This window comes from Plasmodium chabaudi (genome assembly GCF_900002335.3).
Source record: "Plasmodium chabaudi chabaudi strain AS genome assembly, chromosome: 6".
Lineage (NCBI taxonomy): Eukaryota > Apicomplexa > Aconoidasida > Haemosporida > Plasmodiidae > Plasmodium > Plasmodium chabaudi.
In genome coordinates, this window is record NC_030106.2 from 209,408 (window position 1) to 229,997 (window position 20,590).

Sequence of the window (20,590 nt, forward strand, 5' to 3'; positions counted from 1 at the left end):
TATGAAATATGTGCATATTTATGAATACGGAAAAGAACAAAGGAAATGTATTTTAAAAACAGTATATCTGTTAAATGATCATAAATACAGACTTTCGCATGTCCATAAAATTGATAAAAGTAATGCCAAATGCTGAAATAAAAAAAATTTTGAAGTTATATAATTCAATATTACCCATATAAAACGTTATGAGCATGTTACTGAAATATTTTCTACAAATTTGTTTGATAACTATCATAACAAAAGTGATACGAATATCTCATTGTGTTAATTATAACAATATGCATATGAATTCACAAGGTAACATCTTGAGAAGTTCTAATAAGTTTTTTCCACATGCTAATAATATAAATACTAAAAAAATTAATCAATCAAATTTGTACTTATTTATAAAGCATCCACATTTATATGCACAACAAAAAAATATTCATTTACTTAAAAACAATAATCGTATATATTCACAATATTATAAAAATGAACCATTTTATAATACATCAAACCCTATATTTAACTACGAAATTTTGGACTTAATTAAAATTTATGGGCGATTAGCTGATCATTCCGACCATATATCTCACAACATAAGTATAGACATAAATAAAAATAAAACGAATGAACTAGCCAAAGATAATAAAGACTCCAACTATGCAAATACTAATTCAATCCAAGCTAACGAAAATGGTGAAACTAATCAGAGTACCATAAATTATATCATGAAAAGAGTTTCTTATTTTTTTCAAGGAAGAAATATAAATAATATAAAAACAAAAGGATGCTGGTTTGAACATTTTTTAAAATATGGAGAAATGAATTATACCGATTTTAAAAAAGCTATTCAAGTTTTAAAATTCAAATGGCCTAAAGATGCCCTATTCCCATCATATAATATTTTCTTATTTGAAAAGGGATTAAGTAAAAATTCTGATTCACCACAAATTCGAACAAAGGTAGAAAATTATTTACAATGCCAAGATATAAACGAACATCTTTTGAAAACCTGTTTTTATTGTTTTGGTAATGGAAAGGAACATATCACTGCTTATGATGTTCTTGATACTTTTCGAAAATGGCATAACAATGAAAAAAATAAAAATTTTAAAAATAGCGAACAAGAAGGTGATTATATAGACTGGTTTATTTTCAAAAACAAAATCGATTTATGTGCAATCAAAATGCAAGAATCAGCATAGTCACCATAAATTGTGTTTGTATATTCTGTGGATAATACTAACTATCTAATGTGTGTAAATATTACCAAATTAAAAAAATGATATAACACTATTTCATTTCGTATGATGACCTAGTTATACAACTGCAAACTTTTAGTTACCTCCTCTTTTTTCATGTTTGTTTTGTTCCACACCGGTTTAAGACAATGCTCGTGCTTTAACTGATTTTTATGTATTTTACCTTTTCTATTTTTTATGTGCTTTATTTTTCACGTTTTTTCGTGACTAAGTGATGGCCTTGCTTCTCACTTTTCAAACATTCCAAATTGTTAAAAAATAAATACATAATTTAAAAAATTAGTAATAGTTATCTACATTGGTAAACAATAAAAGGGTGCATAATATTTTGCTATCAAAAATGGGGAACATCAATAAGAGTAGGAAATAAAAATAGTTAAAGAAAAACAAAATGTAGAAAAAAATACATATTAACAATTTTTATAAATAATGTATAAGAGAAAATATAAATAATTCAAATTACATAAAACATTATAAATGATATATATGTTTCAACTTGGGCATGAACGTATTATACTAAAAATTGTAAGGCAATAGTACACACACACAATGTTATTCCCTACGTATGTGTATAACCATGCCTACAGCATTCATATGTATATATTCACATATTTACACACAATTTCATATGAACAAGTGTATGTATTACCACATACCCTTTCATGTGTGTGCAAATTCATCAGTACTCATGCTTCGTGATACATATAATATATAAATTGGTAAATAAAAATAAAAAAAATTTAATTACAATTTTTAACAAAAATTTCACAACTAAAAAATCATATAAATGTGAAAATAAAAACATAAAACATAAAAATAGTATTTAAAGAATAGCAAAGAATTAAAATAGGAAAAAAGCTAGTAAATTTTTATTTTTAATCAATGTATTCTCGACATGTTTTATCCCTTAAAGGTAAAGCATATTTTATGTCAATTCCAATTTTGGGATTATTGTATTGGTATGATATGAGTGGGGTTATCATTTTTTTCTTTTCACAATTTTATCTTTGCTGTTTTTAATTTTATCAGTATTGCTTTTGTATGAAGGTGTGTACTGAAAATTCTTTTTTGTTAGTCTTAAAATTGATGAGCCAAACATATAAATAGATCCAAAGTTTTCTAACCATATAGATTTATATAATGCATGGGACCCAAGTGTTGAATTAATAATAATTTCAGACCATACTGAATTTTCAAAGTTATAAAAAAATATATCATTTTTTGGTAGCGTAGAATTTTTACATTCCCCTCCTAATATAAACATATAATCATTTATGATAATACTACTATGTCTATATCTTTTTTCTGGGATATTTCCTTTACCAATAATTTCAAAACATCTATTTGTTTCAATATTATATAAATATAAATTATTACAAAAATTTAAATTTATTTTATTTTTATTAAAACTATAATAATTTATACCTCCAAATATATATAAATTATTTTTATAATAATTACATGTATGACCAGCTCTTCTACCTAGCCATTTCAACTTTTTTATTTTTATATTTTTTTTTATCATTTCACATATATATTTGCACTCTTCATTCTTTCGGCAATTAATGCAGTTCCCTTTTATCTGCTCGTGATGTTTTGCCATGTCATCTTTCACGTCGTTTTTCTCGTCGTTTTTCTCGCCGTTTTTCTCACCGTTTTTCACCTTGTCATTTTTCTCTTCCTCCTTCGGGGCTTCATTCACATTTGAACTGCCAAAGAGAGAGCCCATATCTGCATTGCTACCAGCTCCTAAGCAACAAATGTTTTTTTCATCATTTAGCATACTTATAGAATCAAAAATGAGACTATACAAATTATCCTTATTGCTACCTTGATCACTGTTATTTTTGCTACACTCTTCAACTGTATTTTCTATATTTTTTTTTTTTTTTGAAACATTGTTACTTATTTCTAATCCAGTAAATAGCTGTTCATCGATTTGATGTCCATTTTTATTTACCCCCAATTTTTTAGTAGGGGACTCTTCTTTTATAGTTGTAATAATTGGTGAGCTAATATTATTACTATTTTTGTCACACACGCTAGGCTTTTCTATTTTGTTCATATTTTCACAATTTTCATCGAAGGGGAAAAAAATATTGAATTTATCAGTTTCATTATTTATCTCACCTTCTCCTATATTTTTTTTTTCGTTAGGTATAAACGATTCGTAACATTCTGCGTTAAAATCGTATAATTTAGGCTCTTCCTTTGAATTAATAAAATTTTCACAATTATTATTAACATGGTCATGCGAATTGCTATTTTCCACATGAACATGTTCATAATATTCTTCGTTTATTTCAGATTGATCATCAATATTGTCATTTTTGCATTCGTACAATTCTGTCCATTTGTTCATATAAAAATCATATACATATAAATCATTATATATAATATCAATATATTCATTTTTTTCTTTAATTGTATTTCCTTTACCACCAAATAAATAAATTAATGAACACGATTTTTCGCTCACACTACAAAGTGAAAAATAATCTCGTGCTTTTATTATTTGTTTTTTTGAATTTTCATTTTTTTCATCGCCAAAAAATTCATCAAATTTAGATATACCACTTACATATATATATTCATCTGATCTTTCTTCCTTTTCCTTTTCTTCATCACTATAAACCTTTTCATAATAATCAATATTTTCATTTTTATTATCTTCCATATTATGACCATACTTATTTAATTCTGGTTTATAGTTACCATCCACATCAGTTTTATTAACTAATAAATTCGAATGTTTATTATTTTTGGCAAGCTCCCTAATCTTTTCATCCCTCTGCTTTTCATTATTATTCATATCTGAAAATTTTGAATTTTTTTTTTCATAGCTAGATATAACTATTGCCCTGAAAAGGGTGTTCATATTATTAATATTCACTTTGCATATATTCATAAATTGTGAATTGCTACTTATAATAAATAAATAATCATTTAAATATACCATATCCGCATAATTTAAAAAAGAAATATTATTTACATATTTATGCTGTATATATTGTTTTTCATTTTCCATATCATACATATTTGGAATATCAATATTATTTTTTTTTATTGATATTTCTTCATATATATCTAAAAATATGTACCAGACATTATTATATGGTGTGTATAAATAAATACATTTTTTTATTTTATCAAAAATATATATATTATCATTTAGCACACAAACACCGTCACACCGATTTTTATACACCTTTTTATCAAATCCTATATTGTATATATTAAATTCGTAACATAGTTTGCTATTGTCTATATTTGAGTTTATCATCCCACTTCCACTATTTTGTTGTAAAATTTTATTACTATTGCTGCCATTACTAGTATTACTATTACTATTACGGATATAGAAATTGCTATTACTATTAATCATATTTTTTTTTTCCAAATCTTTAATATTTCCTGACTTGTTCAGGTAGCTAGCCATTGTTTCTCTCTTTTCATTATATTCTTCCTGACCATCCTCCGCATGTTCATAATTTTTTTCGATATTTTTATTTTTGGCATATCTATCAAAATTCCTATTACTTACTGCTAAAGTATGTGATGATGACTTGGATGAATAACTATTGTTACTATAATTATTATTAGTGTCACTAAAATGGCTAATCAAATTTTCATTTTCAATATTATTATAATTATATGCATTAATATTTCGATTATATATATTCTTGCTTTTGCTATACAAATAATTTATTATATTCATAATTACATTGCTTAGTATTTCAAAAGAAAGCGATAAATTAAAATAGGTCAAATTGAATATGGCGATAATACAAAAAAAAGCGAAAAATTCTGCATGGGTAATATTTATTTGTCTTTGAACTGTTTATGTATTTTAAATATAATAACTCCTTGATATGCTTGCATAAATCATAATATATATAACTTTATATTTTCATTTTTAAAATAAAAAAATTTGTTGTATTTCTCATTTAGTCACAGCACTTTTTTGTGTGCCACACACGTGTACATATATATTAAGAAGGGAATTTATAACTCCTTCTTTTTGAAATAATTTTAAGAAATTATTTCTATTAAAATTGTTTTTAAAATGTTGTGAGAATTTTAGTAAATATATATGTACATATAATGGAAGTAGTGCAAATTAGCAAAACCACGGATACTACAACTTTTATTAATTTTGTAAATAACGTATTGATGTCCCGTTGTTTTACATTCCGTACATACTAGTTATATATGTATGGTCTCACTGGTGGATATCCAACTGTTCTATACACTTATATAATTATTTACAATGTCATTAAAAAAATGGTAAGTAGAATTATAAATAGGTATTAAACGATAAAGTGAATATATACTTAATTAGCGTTACAGCATGTTTATTTTAGTATTTAATAAAAAAGCTGTTTATATAACGAATTGGATATAAGTAATTTTTTTTCATTTCTTCTGTAATAGTTATATATCTATCAATTAAGGATGTAAATATTATGTATACAGGTATTTACATTCATTATCCATATATTTTGGGAAATATTTCCAAGTTATTGTAAAATTTTCATATGAAAAATTAGTATTAACTTTGTCATATACTTACGTATATAATCTCGTACTTATATTCGAACAAACTTATTTTATATCATTATTAATTAATTATAATACATCAATTTTTTTTTTTATCAAATTTTTATACTGACTTTTAATAGGCATAGTAGGTATACATCAATACTATCATATATTAATGCTATTATTGTAAAATATATTTATTATATTATAAACAAATTTTGTATTTTTGTCATTAAAACGCACTAATTTTATTTCTCACGAATATCCATAAATCTTTAAAAATATATGAATGTAAAATTGTATATTAATTTTTTTATTCTACCTATGTGTATAATTATTGTTTACAATTCAGCTGCATTAAAATATATTTATATGCTTATTAATTTTTTGAAAATTTTCACGTTTTATTAAATTAAAATTTTGGAAAAAATTACATACCTATTTAGAAAATTTGTTTATTCATTTTATACTTAATCAACGTTATAAATTATTTACATTAGCATCCCTAAAATTAGCTAACTCAAGTACAAAAAATTATTCGTAATATGAACTATATAAGGACATACATATAGTGGTTAACTATTAAAGTGATTGCAAAAGTCGTTTTCATACATTGTAGACCCAAATTAAGAACGATAACTTACTTTATGAAAAAATAATATATACCATCGTTCTATTCATCCCTATTTATAATTAAATTATTATAAAAAACGTACTAGCATCATAATTCCAGCACATCCATTTTCACATAAAAAAATAGACCAGCCATAAAATAAAAGTCTTTTGCTTATATTCAAAAAATTAAAAAATATATCCCTTAATAGTTCAAACTATTTTTAAACCCGTCTTTTAGGCATAATATTTATACTTTTTAAATTCCATTACCTAATATTACGTAATAAAAATTGCATAAAAATGCATTACATATGCAACCAAAGAATGGTATATATACCTCTTAAGAAAACCAAAATCGCGAACATGCAATTAATTGATATGACGAATTATATATTATTATTGTAGAGTATTTATAAATTTGAAAAAAAATTGATAAATTAAAATATGACATAGTAATAAAATGCTTAGCATATTTCATTTTTGGGGGAATGCTTTTGGTTATATTTTTTCTTAGCCACATATTGATGAAAAATAAAAACGTAGAAAAATAAAACGTAGAAAAATAAAAAATTGAAAATAATAAAAGAATAGAGTAGAATAATAAATAGTAATCAATAATTATCATAGAATAATCCATTTCATAAAATAAGAACTAATCTACTAGCTATGCTAACTAATACTATACTGAAAAATAACAAAAAAAAAATAATAATTTTTGCCATAAAAATTTGATATAAATTTGAAAAAAATTATTTTTTTGATTTAAATTTTAATTAAAAAAAATATTATAAATTAATATACTTATAAGTACATATTTTTTAATGCAATCAATTATAGATTTATATTTTGTGCCAATACAACAATAATAACCGGCTATATAAATATGCATATTTTATTATATATACTTAAATGCATGTTATTTTTTTTCTTAAACCTTTTTTTAGCACCCCCCTTTTTGAATAAACTATGAAAGAAAAAAAAATAAAAATAGCTATACAAAAAATATTATGAAAAATCAAATAAATTATATGATGACAACACACGATTTATATAATAACAACAATAAAATAGGTTTTTGTAAGCTTTTATAGGTTTTTTTTCAAAGATAAATATTTTTTTATGTATAATTTTTAGGTTAAATAATATATATATATATAACTTATATTTATATTGAATAGTATATTATTCAAAAAAAAATATATATATGATTTATTATGATTTTTTTTATGCATTATATATGATATTTTTTTTTGTCAATTTTTATGTAAGCTATATTCTTATATTCTCTAAATATATGCTTGTTTATTTATATGTTGTATAAGTTGATTTTTTTGGGTACTAATTTAAATACACAAATAAGCAGACATATATAAATGCAATACATATATTGCTACTCTATACTAGTACTCCTGTTTTTTTTCACCCGCTAATAACGCAACGTTACATTTTTATATTTTTACATTTTTACATTTGCAGTATACATAATAAACTAATATTTGTATATGTATAAATTTTTCTTTTCAAATTTTGCATTATTATAATTTTTTTAGATTTATAGAGTATATTATTCCGTGATTAAATTATACTTTTTCAACTTATTAATATATAGCTTATTTAATAATGCGTCATACACATATATAATTGCATATTCAAGTATTTAAAACGATTTTTATTGCCTTAAAGTCAAAAGAAATCGTGTTTTATTCTTTCTATTTAGTTGTACACACACTATACATACATGCCACTATGCGTTTTATAATTTGCAACGAATAAATATTTTATATAAAACGCAATAGTAAAATATATTAATTTTTTTTTTCATTATTTTGCATTTTTAGAAACATACTATTGATATTATATTTTATAGAGACAAAAAAATATATATATAATTCAGCATTTCTTTTATAGCATTCCTATTGTGTTTGAACATATGCTATGCTTACCTATTTATTTAATATTTCTGACTTATGAAATATTTATAGCATTTGTTTGCAATATATGAATAGCACCATATTCGATATGCTTATTAACAGTTTGCATATTTGAGAAATCGCAACAAGTGTAGTACATCCTTTCTTTTTACGAGCATATGCATGCAGTACTATTTATTTGTACTTGTACTAGCTATCGCTCGTCTTTTTATTAATTTAGTTATACATATTGTTTTCGTAGTATTTAGTAGGCTTTAGTGTACATAATTATTTAGCATTTGCGAATTACATTACTTTGTTCGCTTACAACGTCAGAGAAAATTTATTAATTTTGCTGAACTGAAGTCCTATATGCATTAAATCGAAGGAACATCGTCTTACAAAATTTTTCGCTTTTAAGGGGAACAAGGTAAAAAAAAAACAAATACATAGCAATGTTATATATGCATATGCATACTGCATAGTACATACATGATTGCATTCCTTACTGCATTTATGCATGCATGAAATAAAGTCATTCATAAACTTAAAATTGTAGTGTGAAAATGCAACGTCATTTCTAATAAGTAAAAATAAAAATAAGCATACTCCATACTATATTTATATTTATATACATTAACTTTCCACACCCAATATTCCTATGTTGTGAAAATATAATTAATCATATATATACATGTATTTTTATAATACCTATAAAAATAAAATATTCATAAAATATATGCACAAACATGTATGCAAGTATTTTATATAATATGTACATGAAATGTGAATATATATTAATTTAAGTACAATTTTCCTTTAAATTTTTTAATGCATTTTTTCATATTTTTTTAAATAATAATACATCACACTTGCTATACACATATAAATAAGTATAAAGTTTTTAATTTGTAATGTACTCTTAATTTGTACATGCATATTTTATGCTTTTAAATATATCGTAAATTTATAATAATCAATGCAAAAAAAATATTTAATTACGTACATACATAATAAATACTATGCTTGTGTTTATGAAAATTAATTTTGTATTTAATTTTATTTATTAGGTTTTATTTATATGTAAATTATAGAGATTATTTTATATGTATCCATAATTAAAGGGCTATAAACTTTTATAGTTACTAAAAATTTGTAATGAAAAAAAAAAATATTTTGCATACAAGAGTAAGAATATCTTTAAATTATTATACAATACATAATAATGTGCATTTGAATGTTTATGTATATATTTGATTATCCAATAGTTATATATATCAATAAAATAATGATAACCATCTAATTCAAAATTTACATAATATATTATGTTTATATATGTACATATGATACCCTTACTAGCTCATTTTGGAGTTTTCATTTTTTTAAATTAAATATATAATTTTTTTTTATCAAGTATATATAATATAAAACATTTCGATGCATCGTTTTACTTTTAACGAGTGAAAATCAAAATGCATATTATTATGTATATTAAGAATATTTGTATATTACATTTTTATGTATATTAAGAATATATTCGTATAATACATTTTTATGTATATATAAGAATATATTATATTCCCCATTGCATTTAATTAACTGTATATACCTAATTTTCATTTTTTTATATATTATTTTTTTTTTTTATATTTATATGTGTGTTATCATTTCATATTAGGACAACTTTTATATGTATAATATTAAAAAAAAATAATTTTTGTAAAAATTAATACGATTTTAGATTGTATATACTTGTATTTATTTATATATATATGTGTGTGTATCGTCTATTCCTATATATTTAACCCTTCTTTATTTTTCATGTTTATATTTTATTTAAACGCTTATATGAATAAGTTTATTATTAAATTATTTTACACAAAATTAAATATATTTTTAATATTTTATATATTTTTATTTTTACAAACATATTTTATTCTTATTTATATGCCTATGAAAATTGAAACACTAATGTGTACTACCCCATAAGTACATATATGTGCATCAATCGTCAGTTCATCAAACTTCTTATTTATTATTCGCCTCGTATTACATAACCAATTTGTAACTTTCATAACACTCGTTACGTCTTTTTCATTTTGTATACATTATATATTTTATTTTTCACCTAATTGCACATGTATATATAGGTAAAATGAATATATCCAATATGTCGGAGCAATCTGAACAAGGCAGTCTAAATAATAGTAACATAAGCGTTTCAGATAATCGAAATAATTTATTTATAATAAATGATGATGGAAGTTTTATCGATGATAATAATATAATAGAAGATGAATGTATTACTCCGAAAGATGATGATGAAAATGTTCATTCAAAAAAAAAAAAAAATGATATCTTAAATATAAATGAAAATAAAAATGGAAGAAATAGTAGACATGGTCCACGCTATGATCCAAATGCTACTACCAGAAATGGAATAACAAATAATATTTCCAATAGACCGAATTTTAATGATGCCATAAATAATAATTTACATGATTCGGGTAGCAACAATAGTAACACGAACGATAGTTCTAACTACAATAATTCAGAAAATAATATATGCGCTTCAAACAATATGAATATTATATCGGGGCAAATAAATGGTTCCGCAATATGTAATATGAATTTAGCGCACACTCCAATTCAAGGTCATAATGAATATAATATAGCTAGAGAAAACAATCCCTCCGAATTTAACAACCCAGATAATATGCCACAACCTATTCCTACAAATAATTTTGATTTTAATAAATTTAGTCAAGCACAAAATCATTACGTAGAAAATACAACTCAAGGAGGACACCAAAATAATAACACTAATAGGAACAACCCAAATAATAATACAAATGGAAATGGAAATAATAACAGGAATAGAGACACCAACAATAATAATAACCGAAGCAATCGTGATAGTAATGGTAGTAGTAATAGTGGTGAAAATAACAATGATGAAAATAATAATCATGATGAAAATAATAATGAAAATAATTATAGTGATGATATAGAAAATGAAGTAGATGCAGAAGCAGATGCATCTAATGCATTAGTTAATAATAATACATCTGGTATTCATATTGTAGATAATTTAACTCAACATTTACAAAAAGAATTAACATGTCCTATATGCTTAGATTATTTTTATTTACCAGTAACAATGAATTGCGGTCATACTTTTTGTAGATATTGTATAGGTCATAATAAATTAAACGGAAAGAATTGCCCACTATGTAGACAACCATTAGGTCATTCATCTTGTATAAATACTATATTATCGAACCTAGTTCGTATATATAATTTAAGAAGGAAATCATTAAAAATATATAAATCTGTTGAAGTAGTAAATACAGTAGATGAAATATGGTGGAATGAAAATTTTATAAAATCACAAGTTAGTGTTTCGTTATTTTTAAGAATATTTTTACATGATATGATATCACCTCCAATATTCTTTGACGATTTATCATCATGTATAATAGATTTTTTTACTGTTAATAATTTATGGTCTAAAGCAAAATATGTATTTAATATTAACGATTGTAAAGCTTTTAGTGAACTAGTTGGTTATGATAAAGATAATAAAGAATTAACTAATGAAAGGCTTCATGCTTGGGTCGAAAGATATATAACACAAAATCCATCTATGTGTATGAGAAAAGATGAAAAAATTATTTTAAAATTATATCAAGATAGAACCCATAGAATCGATAGTCATATATTTGATTCTTCTGTTTTACCAAATAGATTACCATGGGATGGTGGTAGACATGCTAAGAGCTTAATACATATGCCACATTCATCTGTTTCTTTATCACATCTACTATTTGTTAAAGCAGATAATAATAATATTGGAGTAGTAGATTGTGGATCAACAATTGGTACCATGGTCAAAGTAAATAATTATCATGTACTCAGAGAAGGTGATATAATACATATAGGCGATAGATTAGAAGTCACTGTTTCTATAGATAAAAATACTGCCGGTATGCCATATAAAGGATATGTTTGGAATAAAAATTCAAATAAAGTTCTAGACAGACATGAACTTAATGAATTAATTAAATCTGAATCATCTACACAGGGAGATGCAGGAGTTACCGGTTCTGCTACTGGAAATGCTGTGGATACATCTAACAATAATAACCAAACAAATTTAAATAACAATTCTGATATTAACATTTCAGATGATAATAGTGCATTACTTAACTTTTGTGAAAATATAGAATCAAACTTATTAATCAAATTTGATTTTGGTACAGTGAAAGAAGAAATTACTTTAAAAACGGAATATATAGATCCTAAAGGTGTCGTATTAGGTCGTGGACCATATGCACAATCTAGTTATAAAAAAATATCAGTTACAAATTCCAATGGATATGTATCTAGAGAACACTGCTTAATTTATTATGATGGATCTAAACCACCTGGTGAAAGATGGCTTTTAAGAGATACTAGCACATTAGGTACTTTCTTAAAAATCAAACCCTTTTCAGAACCCGTACCATTACCAATAGGTTCTATATTTAAAGCAGGTCAATGCAAAATAGAAGTATGTTCCCATGATACTGTACAATTTGCACAATATCCTGAACGATCTATATCATTACATAATACAAATAATCCATCTAATGCAGATAATTTTAGTAATAATCAACCTGGAGATAATCGAAATGTTGATAACGATGCTAATCATGCAAGAAACAATAGCTCAGGAAATAGTGGCAATAATAGTAATGGAACCAATTCACGTAATTATAGAAATAATCAATATTATAGTCAAATAGATTCAGGTGCAAACACATCTGGAAATAATAATTCAGAAAATTCAGAACATTTAGAAAATTCTGAAACCAGTGCAAACAGTGAAACAAGTACACATAGTAACAACGAAAACAATCCTAATAATCAAAGAGGATGTTATAACTTCAATTTTCATATCGGCACAAATAATAATGAAATATCTAGACCTTTACATGATAATGCATATTATAGTAGTGCTAATCATTACAATATAAATAGTGACGTTATTCAAAGCTTCGTTCAAAATAATGCCCAACTAGCCAATCATGAAAATAATTTTATTTCACGAAATGTTATGAATCCTAGCACTGAATCGCAACATGCTAATAGAGATACTTATTTTTATAATTATTTAAGACACCATGACAGAAATATTGCAAACGTTTCCAATACTAATGATGTAAACGCTATGAACAGTATCAACAGTGTGCGTAATGCTAATCCATATTGGACACGCTACAACCGTGGAGATATACGAAATTGTGCTCCCTACACTATTAATCAATGCGAATATCGAGAAAACAATAACAATTATTACGGACATGTTAATGAAATAAAAGATGAAAATGCTGGAGATGAATTATATTATGAATCAGAGATGAGTAGACAAAACCTAAGCGTTGCGAACTTTTCGCGAAGTCAAAGCGGTGGCGAAAACTGGGACTTTAGGTACTAAGCTCTCATGTGCATTTACATGCATAAAGTATTTGTGCATAATTTATTATTATCACCTGCTTTCCAAATAACGCTATCTCATCTATACATTTGCATGAACAATTTTTAATTCGTAGGTACCAATACATGCATTTTTAAGAAGCCAAGGGAAAGCTAGCCATATTCACCGCCCTTACGAAAAAAAAGTATAGCTATATTTAGCGGAAAATTAATAATAAATTTTGTACTTATTAAGTAGGCAAAATAATTTTCAAAATGCTTATAAAAATTTAATTGAAGTTAAACATTTTCTTGCTATACAAGCATTGTTTCAAAAATGATTATGCCAAATTAGTTGTGTTAAGTTGTTTTGAATATCAAACTATTATATATTGCGATCCTGCATTCTTATTTCCTATAATGAAGGAAGATGGAAAGTGCATTTAAATTTGTTTTAATTTTATTATCATTAAATTATGTAGTAAGTTATAAAAAACATATGCATATATTATTCGACCCTTTGAGCCTTAAAAGCCATTATTAGGCACACATTAATTTTATTAGCAAGCAAGCTTACAAAAATGATAAAACTTTCAATTGATGAAGTAAAAGCAATAATGTTTTTCTGATTAGAAAGTTCGATTTACAGTAAGTACGCATTATGCTATTTTTTGTGTATATTTACGAAGTTATTAAAGTTTAAAAAAAAAAAAAAAAAAAAATATTCGCAAAAAGTTTATTTGTGCAATATGTATAAATAAACTTGACGGCATATATGCCATTTTTTTCATAAATAATTGTTCCTTGCTTAGATAAGCGTGCATGTGCATGTTTGCGAACCGAGGTATGCATAATATATATATTCATGTATATATATATTATACATATATATGCATGTATTATGCCACCGTTGTCCTTTTTTTTCAACTTCACATGGTTGAAAAAAAAAAAACTACAAGAACTGTTGATTATTTTTGTATATTAGTATAATTTTTTATATATATATGTATGTTTATTATTATATGTGTTATTCTATGTTAGTCTCAGTGTTGATGCGCTCAGCCCATATAAATTAATTTTTCTTATTTTTTTTTTTTTTTTATAAATTTTTTATTATAATGCATAAATATAGTAGAACTTTTTAATGTCCTTTGCTTAGATGGTTTTATCTAAGCCAATTTTATCAATTCTATAAAAATTATTATATTAAGTTAATACTTAAAAGTGTACGATAGAAAAAAAAATAACACGAGACAATGAAAAATATGCATAACTTGTACATATCTATCTGTATGTGCATGCTAAAAAATATAAATACTTATTTCAGACAAAAATAACGAGATGCCATGGTTAAAGCAAATAAAAGCTACCATATTTTTATTAGTCTATAACATATATTTATTATTTGTATTCTTTTAGAAAAATATATGCGAATCACTTTTAATTTTTATAGTTAGATAAGTTAATTCTTCGTTTTTTGGCCGCATGTTCATCGCCTTCAATATTAGAAACTGAGATTTTCTTGACTTCGCTATTACCAAGTACGGCTTTATCGAACTCGGACTAAAAAAATTTAAAACAAAAATATGTGCAGCAACCATCAATTTGGTGGCAAAACAAACGTAATATGTAAACTTGTGTAGACTTTTTGCAATTTCTAGCTAGCTAAATAAACACAAAATATAAATATCTTTGCACGCATTTATGGTGACTTACCTTTGTAGTAATTACTAATTCCTTGGCAATTGTTTGACTTCCTTGTTCCTTTCCTTCTGCTCCCTCTTCTTCTATTTGTCGTTTCAAATCATTAATTTGAATTTGAACATCATCATAAGTGTCTCTGATAATTTTTTCATTAGTATTTTTGGGTAAGGGAGTTGTTTTTTGTCTAACGTCTAATAAAATTTTCTTCACCTTTTCAAAATAATCGACTGCCTCTTTTCTTTTTCCACAAAACATGTAACTTTGTGAAAGGGATATTAATGGGGCTATAAGATTTTCATCGCCCAATTTGTGTTCCTCTCTTATGTTTACACATTTTTCATATTCCTAAGGTAGGTAATTTTTTATCATGTATTATTTTTTATTATGTATTTATTACGTTATTTTTTATTTTGTTTTTATTTTTTCCTTATTGTACCTTTAAGGCATCTTCGAAAAAGTGGTTCAACAAACTTATATCACCCAACCTAATAAACACGTACGAGTAGTTTAGTAAATCCTTTTGTGATAATTCCTTTTTCTGCTCTAATAGCATTTCATAGCATTTTCTTGAAAACTCAAACATTTCAAAGGCCAACTGATTTGAAGTGAAAAAAAAAAATTAGTGTAATGTATATTACACACCTTTTAAGTTAAAACAAATAATGTAAATAAAAAAGATTCACAACGTATCGAAATAAATACCTGTTCGTCTGTGACTTCCTCTTTGCTGGTACCATCTTCTTCTTCGGTGACTTCAACACTTTTTTCTGAACAAAAAAAAAAAAAAAAAAAAAAATAGTTAGCTAGCTAGCTAAAATATATAAAAAATATTTCAAAGTAATAAAATGAATGATTTTTGTATCACAAAATATTGTCTTCAATAAACTGGGCATATATTTACTCTCTATTTAATAAAACATACTTTTTTTTAAAAATTCGAATAAATCGTTTTTTTCTTCTTCTTTAGTTAGCAATGCATCAGCAAAGCATAAATAATATTCCCTTAAATCAGGATGAAGACTGTCTTCTACATTTAATTCTTTTACCCTAAAACAAACATAGATCATGGATTTTGTTTAATATTCATATATTACAATTCAACTGTATATATAAATAAGTAAATATAATTTTCGTTGAAAATAATTTACTTTTTTTCAACAGCCATAGAAAATCGTTCGGAAGCTACATCATAATTTTTGTTTTCCTTAAATTCGAGATTTCCCATATCAAATAATTCTTGAGCTGTTTTTTTCTCAAGAAGTTCTGTCATTCAAAAAGCGGAGAAAAAAAACGAAGAAAAAAAAGTGTATGCATATTTCACTTATACGTATGTATACATTTGCACACATTCGTATTCCACATATTTTGTTAAATGTATTACCTGCTTGTTCATCATATTCAGATTCAGTATTGGAACCTGCTTCGGCTATTATTTCTTCTTCTATATTTTAAAAAATATATAAATACACATTTTGATGATAAAATAATGTAGCCTAATTTATTACACACACATTTATATCATATATAGCATTCTACCTGACTGTTCATATTTTTTATATGCATAATTACCTGTCATTTTTTTTAAAGATATAAAGATTAAAATAAAATTTACAAAATGAGTTTTCTACAGGGGTTAGAGTCTTAAGCTGTATTCAAAAAAGGGCAACACATATATATGTTTTATTTGCATGTGTACATGCAAAACATACGTAGTAAATAAATCTGTACACAATTTATGTGCATATACATATTTTTTTATATTAAGCATTATTTTAGAAAGCATATATATACATAATATATATCAAGCATGTATAAAGGTAATTATGTAAATACATGACACACATATATAATATCTTTTCACTGCTTTTGACATTTTACATAGTATTTTCCTACTTATTAATTAAGTAATGAACACATAAAACAATATGATAAGCTTATTACGATTTTGGATATTACACTTTTTTACTAAGATATATAGTTCCAAAAATGTATGCATAAAAATTTTCATGGAAAGTATATACATATAAATATTTATTTAGTTAGCTAATAAATTATGTAGATATGAAAAATAAGCACATATATATACATTGATTTAAGATATGCATAGCGAGAATACATGTAAGTACTATACTAGTGGATGCCTTTTTCACATAATGGAATAACACAATAAATATATAATAATATTTCTTATTTATTTTTTTTTGGTATTACTTTATAAGGCTAAGGTTTTTTGATTTATGTTTCATATAATTGAATAGATCCTAGGTTCGTCAAAAATTAAGTCCATAAAAAATTTATATATTTTTGTGAGGCTTTAAGCTTATATATTTTTAGAATCGCATAAAAAGTTATATATGATTAATGTGTGTGTTTTTTATTTTTTGCAATTTCATATAATTACTATATAGCTTATTATATGTACATTTCCCAACATCGAAAGAAAATATAATACACTGCTTATTATGCATTTATATTGGAGAGGAGAAAAAACGTGCACAAATCAATGAAGTGTACTTAGTTAAACCTTCTCAAAAATATATGCATATATATATGTTGTTTAATATTTTTTTATATATAAAAATTCAATGTTTATATTACGAATATAAATTCCTATTTAAATAGGATATGTGTGTATTATTGAAAAATTAAATATTACGTACACGCACACGTATTTATAATATCTATGGCGCGAAAAAGAGATTACTTAGTATATAAATTAAATAAAATTATAGAGCCTTAGCTAAAAACATATGGGCACACACTGCGTATTTATAATTACACCAATGATATATATTTATATTAAATATATAGATAATATATAAGCGCACATAAGTAATATATTTTATTTTTAAAGGGTCTCTGTTTTTTTAATACCATAATAATATATTTCGCATTTTTATTTTTTATTTAAAAAAAAAATATATATATTAATTTTTAAATGTCGTAGTATTATTTTTCCATAACATAGGAAATTCCATATTTCTAGCAAGCCAAAATTTATTAAAAAAAAAAATTTAAGGGCTTATAAAAATTTCCTAACTTTGGCTGTTTTAAGGGGATTGCGCATTTAAGACATGGAAAAAAGCTACTAATAACTCAATGCACACAAATAATTCAAAATATTAATAAAAATAATTAAGTTGTGAGGGCTTTGTATATTTTAAAAAAAAATAACATTTTCAAATGTCACAATTATATGTACTATATTGTGTAAATGCATATACCATATTAGCATGATAGGATATGTATACTAGGAATACCTACAAACTCTCGCCATTTATCATTATTATAATTTCATAAATTAACACGTTTAATTGGATATTTTAAATTCTATGTATTGAGAACAGGGGCACTTATGAAGAATGCCATATTTTATTTAATTATTGTTTGATTAATTTGAATGTGCTTGCACACATATACTACTAATATAACAATTTCTAGGGATGAACTTGTAGAATGAGAATCGAAAAAAAGCTACTAAGTCTAGGCTACTTTGCCTATGCACATATAGGCAAGCCATCTTTAACCCCAAAACTATTCTTTGAGAATACTTTTATAAATAGGAGAAATATATATAATATGAAAATGGCAAACGACTATAAATATTATATTGTTGATAAAAAGGATTTGTGTGCAAATGTAATTATTATACCTATGTATAATGATAATTATTCTTATATTTTTTATGATGATAAAGATGAAGGTATTGTTGTCGATCCAAGTGATTATAACAACGTTATTAACATTTCCGAAAAAGAAAATATAAAAATAAAAAATGTATTATGCACACATAAACATTCTGATCATAATAGTGGAAATTTTTATTTTTACAATAAAAATATAAATGTTTATGGTATTAAAGAACGTGATAATAAATATATAAATAAAAATATTGAGGGTATTCAAGAATTCGAAATAAATAATTTTAAAATAAAAACATATTTGTCAAATTTTCATTGTAAAAATCATGTATCATATATAGTTGAAAATTCTGAACATGCATCAAAAAAAGACGAAAAAAAAAACTTATTTTTTACGGGCGATTTTTTATTTATAGCTGGAATGGGTAAAAATTTTGAAGCCAATAATATAGATATGTATAATTCTATTCATAATATTAAAAAAAAAATCGATATAAATAACACTTATATATTTTGTGGGCATGAATATACATTAAGTAATATTAAATTCGCTTTAACTGTTGATCCAAATAATGATAAATTAAATGAATTTTATCAACAAGTTTTAAAAAATGAAAATTGTCTACCAACAGTACCAACTTTATTAAGTCATGAATATTCATATAATCCCTTTTTGAGATATGATAATGAAAATGTTAAAAAGGTTATTGATTTATATGCAAAAAAAAATAACTATGTAATTGAACGGAACTCAGATTATTTAGTTCTTTTGAGAATAATGAAGGATAACTTTAAAACAGCATAGATTTTTTCACTAATTAAATGGATACACCAAGCATATCCAAATTATAAAGCAACCGAACGATTATGCATTCGCAACTTTATATATATGCGCATTGTAGAATATAAAATGTGTGCCTTTTATTAACAGAGTTAAAAATGATAGCACACTGGATTTAAAGGGGTATTTAAAAAAAAACGGTTGTGTCTTATTTTAACCCTAAGATATTTCTAGCGAAATATGATCACCCTATCTTTTATTATTTTTGAATTAACAGTGTAAATGTGAAACGAGTTTGAAAATTAAAAATTAAGCAATTGTTTTTATTTAAATTTAATGTATATTGGCAGAAAGGCAATTGCGAAATGCAGTTTAAAAGTATTTTTTCGCAACGTATTTTTTGTTAATTTTTGTTAATTTTTTGCTAATTTTTGTTAATTTTTTGCTAATTTTGTTAATTTTTTTCTAATTTTTGTGATAGCACTATTCATTTTAAAAGTGTATTATATGTTGTTGCCTCGTTTGGCACATTGTTTGACAATTTTACAACGGTTTTTTATTTCCGCTAGTTTTAGCATACAATAGAAATATAAATACTATTAAAAAAGTATATTACTAAAAAAAATGACAAAAAAGCTACCTCAAAAAGTTAAAAAAAAAATGAAAATATTAATTTTAACAAAAAAAATGTGT

General features: G+C 24.3%; 5 protein-coding genes across 5 annotated transcripts; 3 read left to right on the forward strand and 2 right to left on the reverse strand.

Annotated features, from left to right (window-relative positions):
• Nucleotides 1–188: 188 nt before the first annotated feature.
• PCHAS_0605800 (conserved Plasmodium protein, unknown function) lies at nucleotides 189–1,190 on the forward strand (the record flags this gene model as incomplete). The annotated part of the gene is made up of 1 exon (XM_016797450.1): nucleotides 189–1,190. One exon carries the CDS (start codon nucleotides 189–191, stop codon nucleotides 1,188–1,190), a length of 1,002 nt encoding a protein of 333 aa, XP_016653402.1.
• A 1,036-nt stretch (nucleotides 1,191–2,226) lies between these two features.
• PCHAS_0605900 (kelch domain-containing protein, putative) lies at nucleotides 2,227–4,965 on the reverse strand (the record flags this gene model as incomplete). The annotated part of the gene is made up of 1 exon (XM_735185.2): nucleotides 2,227–4,965. One exon carries the CDS (start codon nucleotides 4,963–4,965, stop codon nucleotides 2,227–2,229), a length of 2,739 nt encoding a protein of 912 aa, XP_740278.2.
• A 5,504-nt stretch (nucleotides 4,966–10,469) lies between these two features.
• Nucleotides 10,470–13,930, forward strand: PCHAS_0606000 (zinc finger protein, putative; the record flags this gene model as incomplete). Its single annotated transcript, XM_016797451.1, has 2 exons — nucleotides 10,470–13,786; nucleotides 13,909–13,930. 2 exons carry the CDS (start codon nucleotides 10,470–10,472, stop codon nucleotides 13,928–13,930), a joined length of 3,339 nt encoding a protein of 1,112 aa, XP_016653403.1.
• A 1,281-nt stretch (nucleotides 13,931–15,211) lies between these two features.
• Nucleotides 15,212–17,051, reverse strand: PCHAS_0606100 (tetratricopeptide repeat protein, putative; the record flags this gene model as incomplete). The annotated part of the gene is made up of 8 exons (XM_016797452.1): nucleotides 15,212–15,334; nucleotides 15,488–15,820; nucleotides 15,912–16,070; nucleotides 16,178–16,242; nucleotides 16,398–16,522; nucleotides 16,624–16,738; nucleotides 16,857–16,916; nucleotides 17,045–17,051. The coding sequence occupies 8 exons, from the start codon at nucleotides 17,049–17,051 to the stop codon at nucleotides 15,212–15,214; spliced, it is 987 nt and encodes a 328-aa protein (XP_016653404.1).
• Nucleotides 17,052–18,931: 1,880 nt separating this feature from the next.
• On the forward strand, nucleotides 18,932–19,921 carry PCHAS_0606200 (targeted glyoxalase II, putative; the record flags this gene model as incomplete). The annotated part of the gene is made up of 1 exon (XM_733816.2): nucleotides 18,932–19,921. The coding sequence occupies one exon, from the start codon at nucleotides 18,932–18,934 to the stop codon at nucleotides 19,919–19,921; it is 990 nt and encodes a 329-aa protein (XP_738909.2).
• Nucleotides 19,922–20,590: the final 669 nt, after the last annotated feature.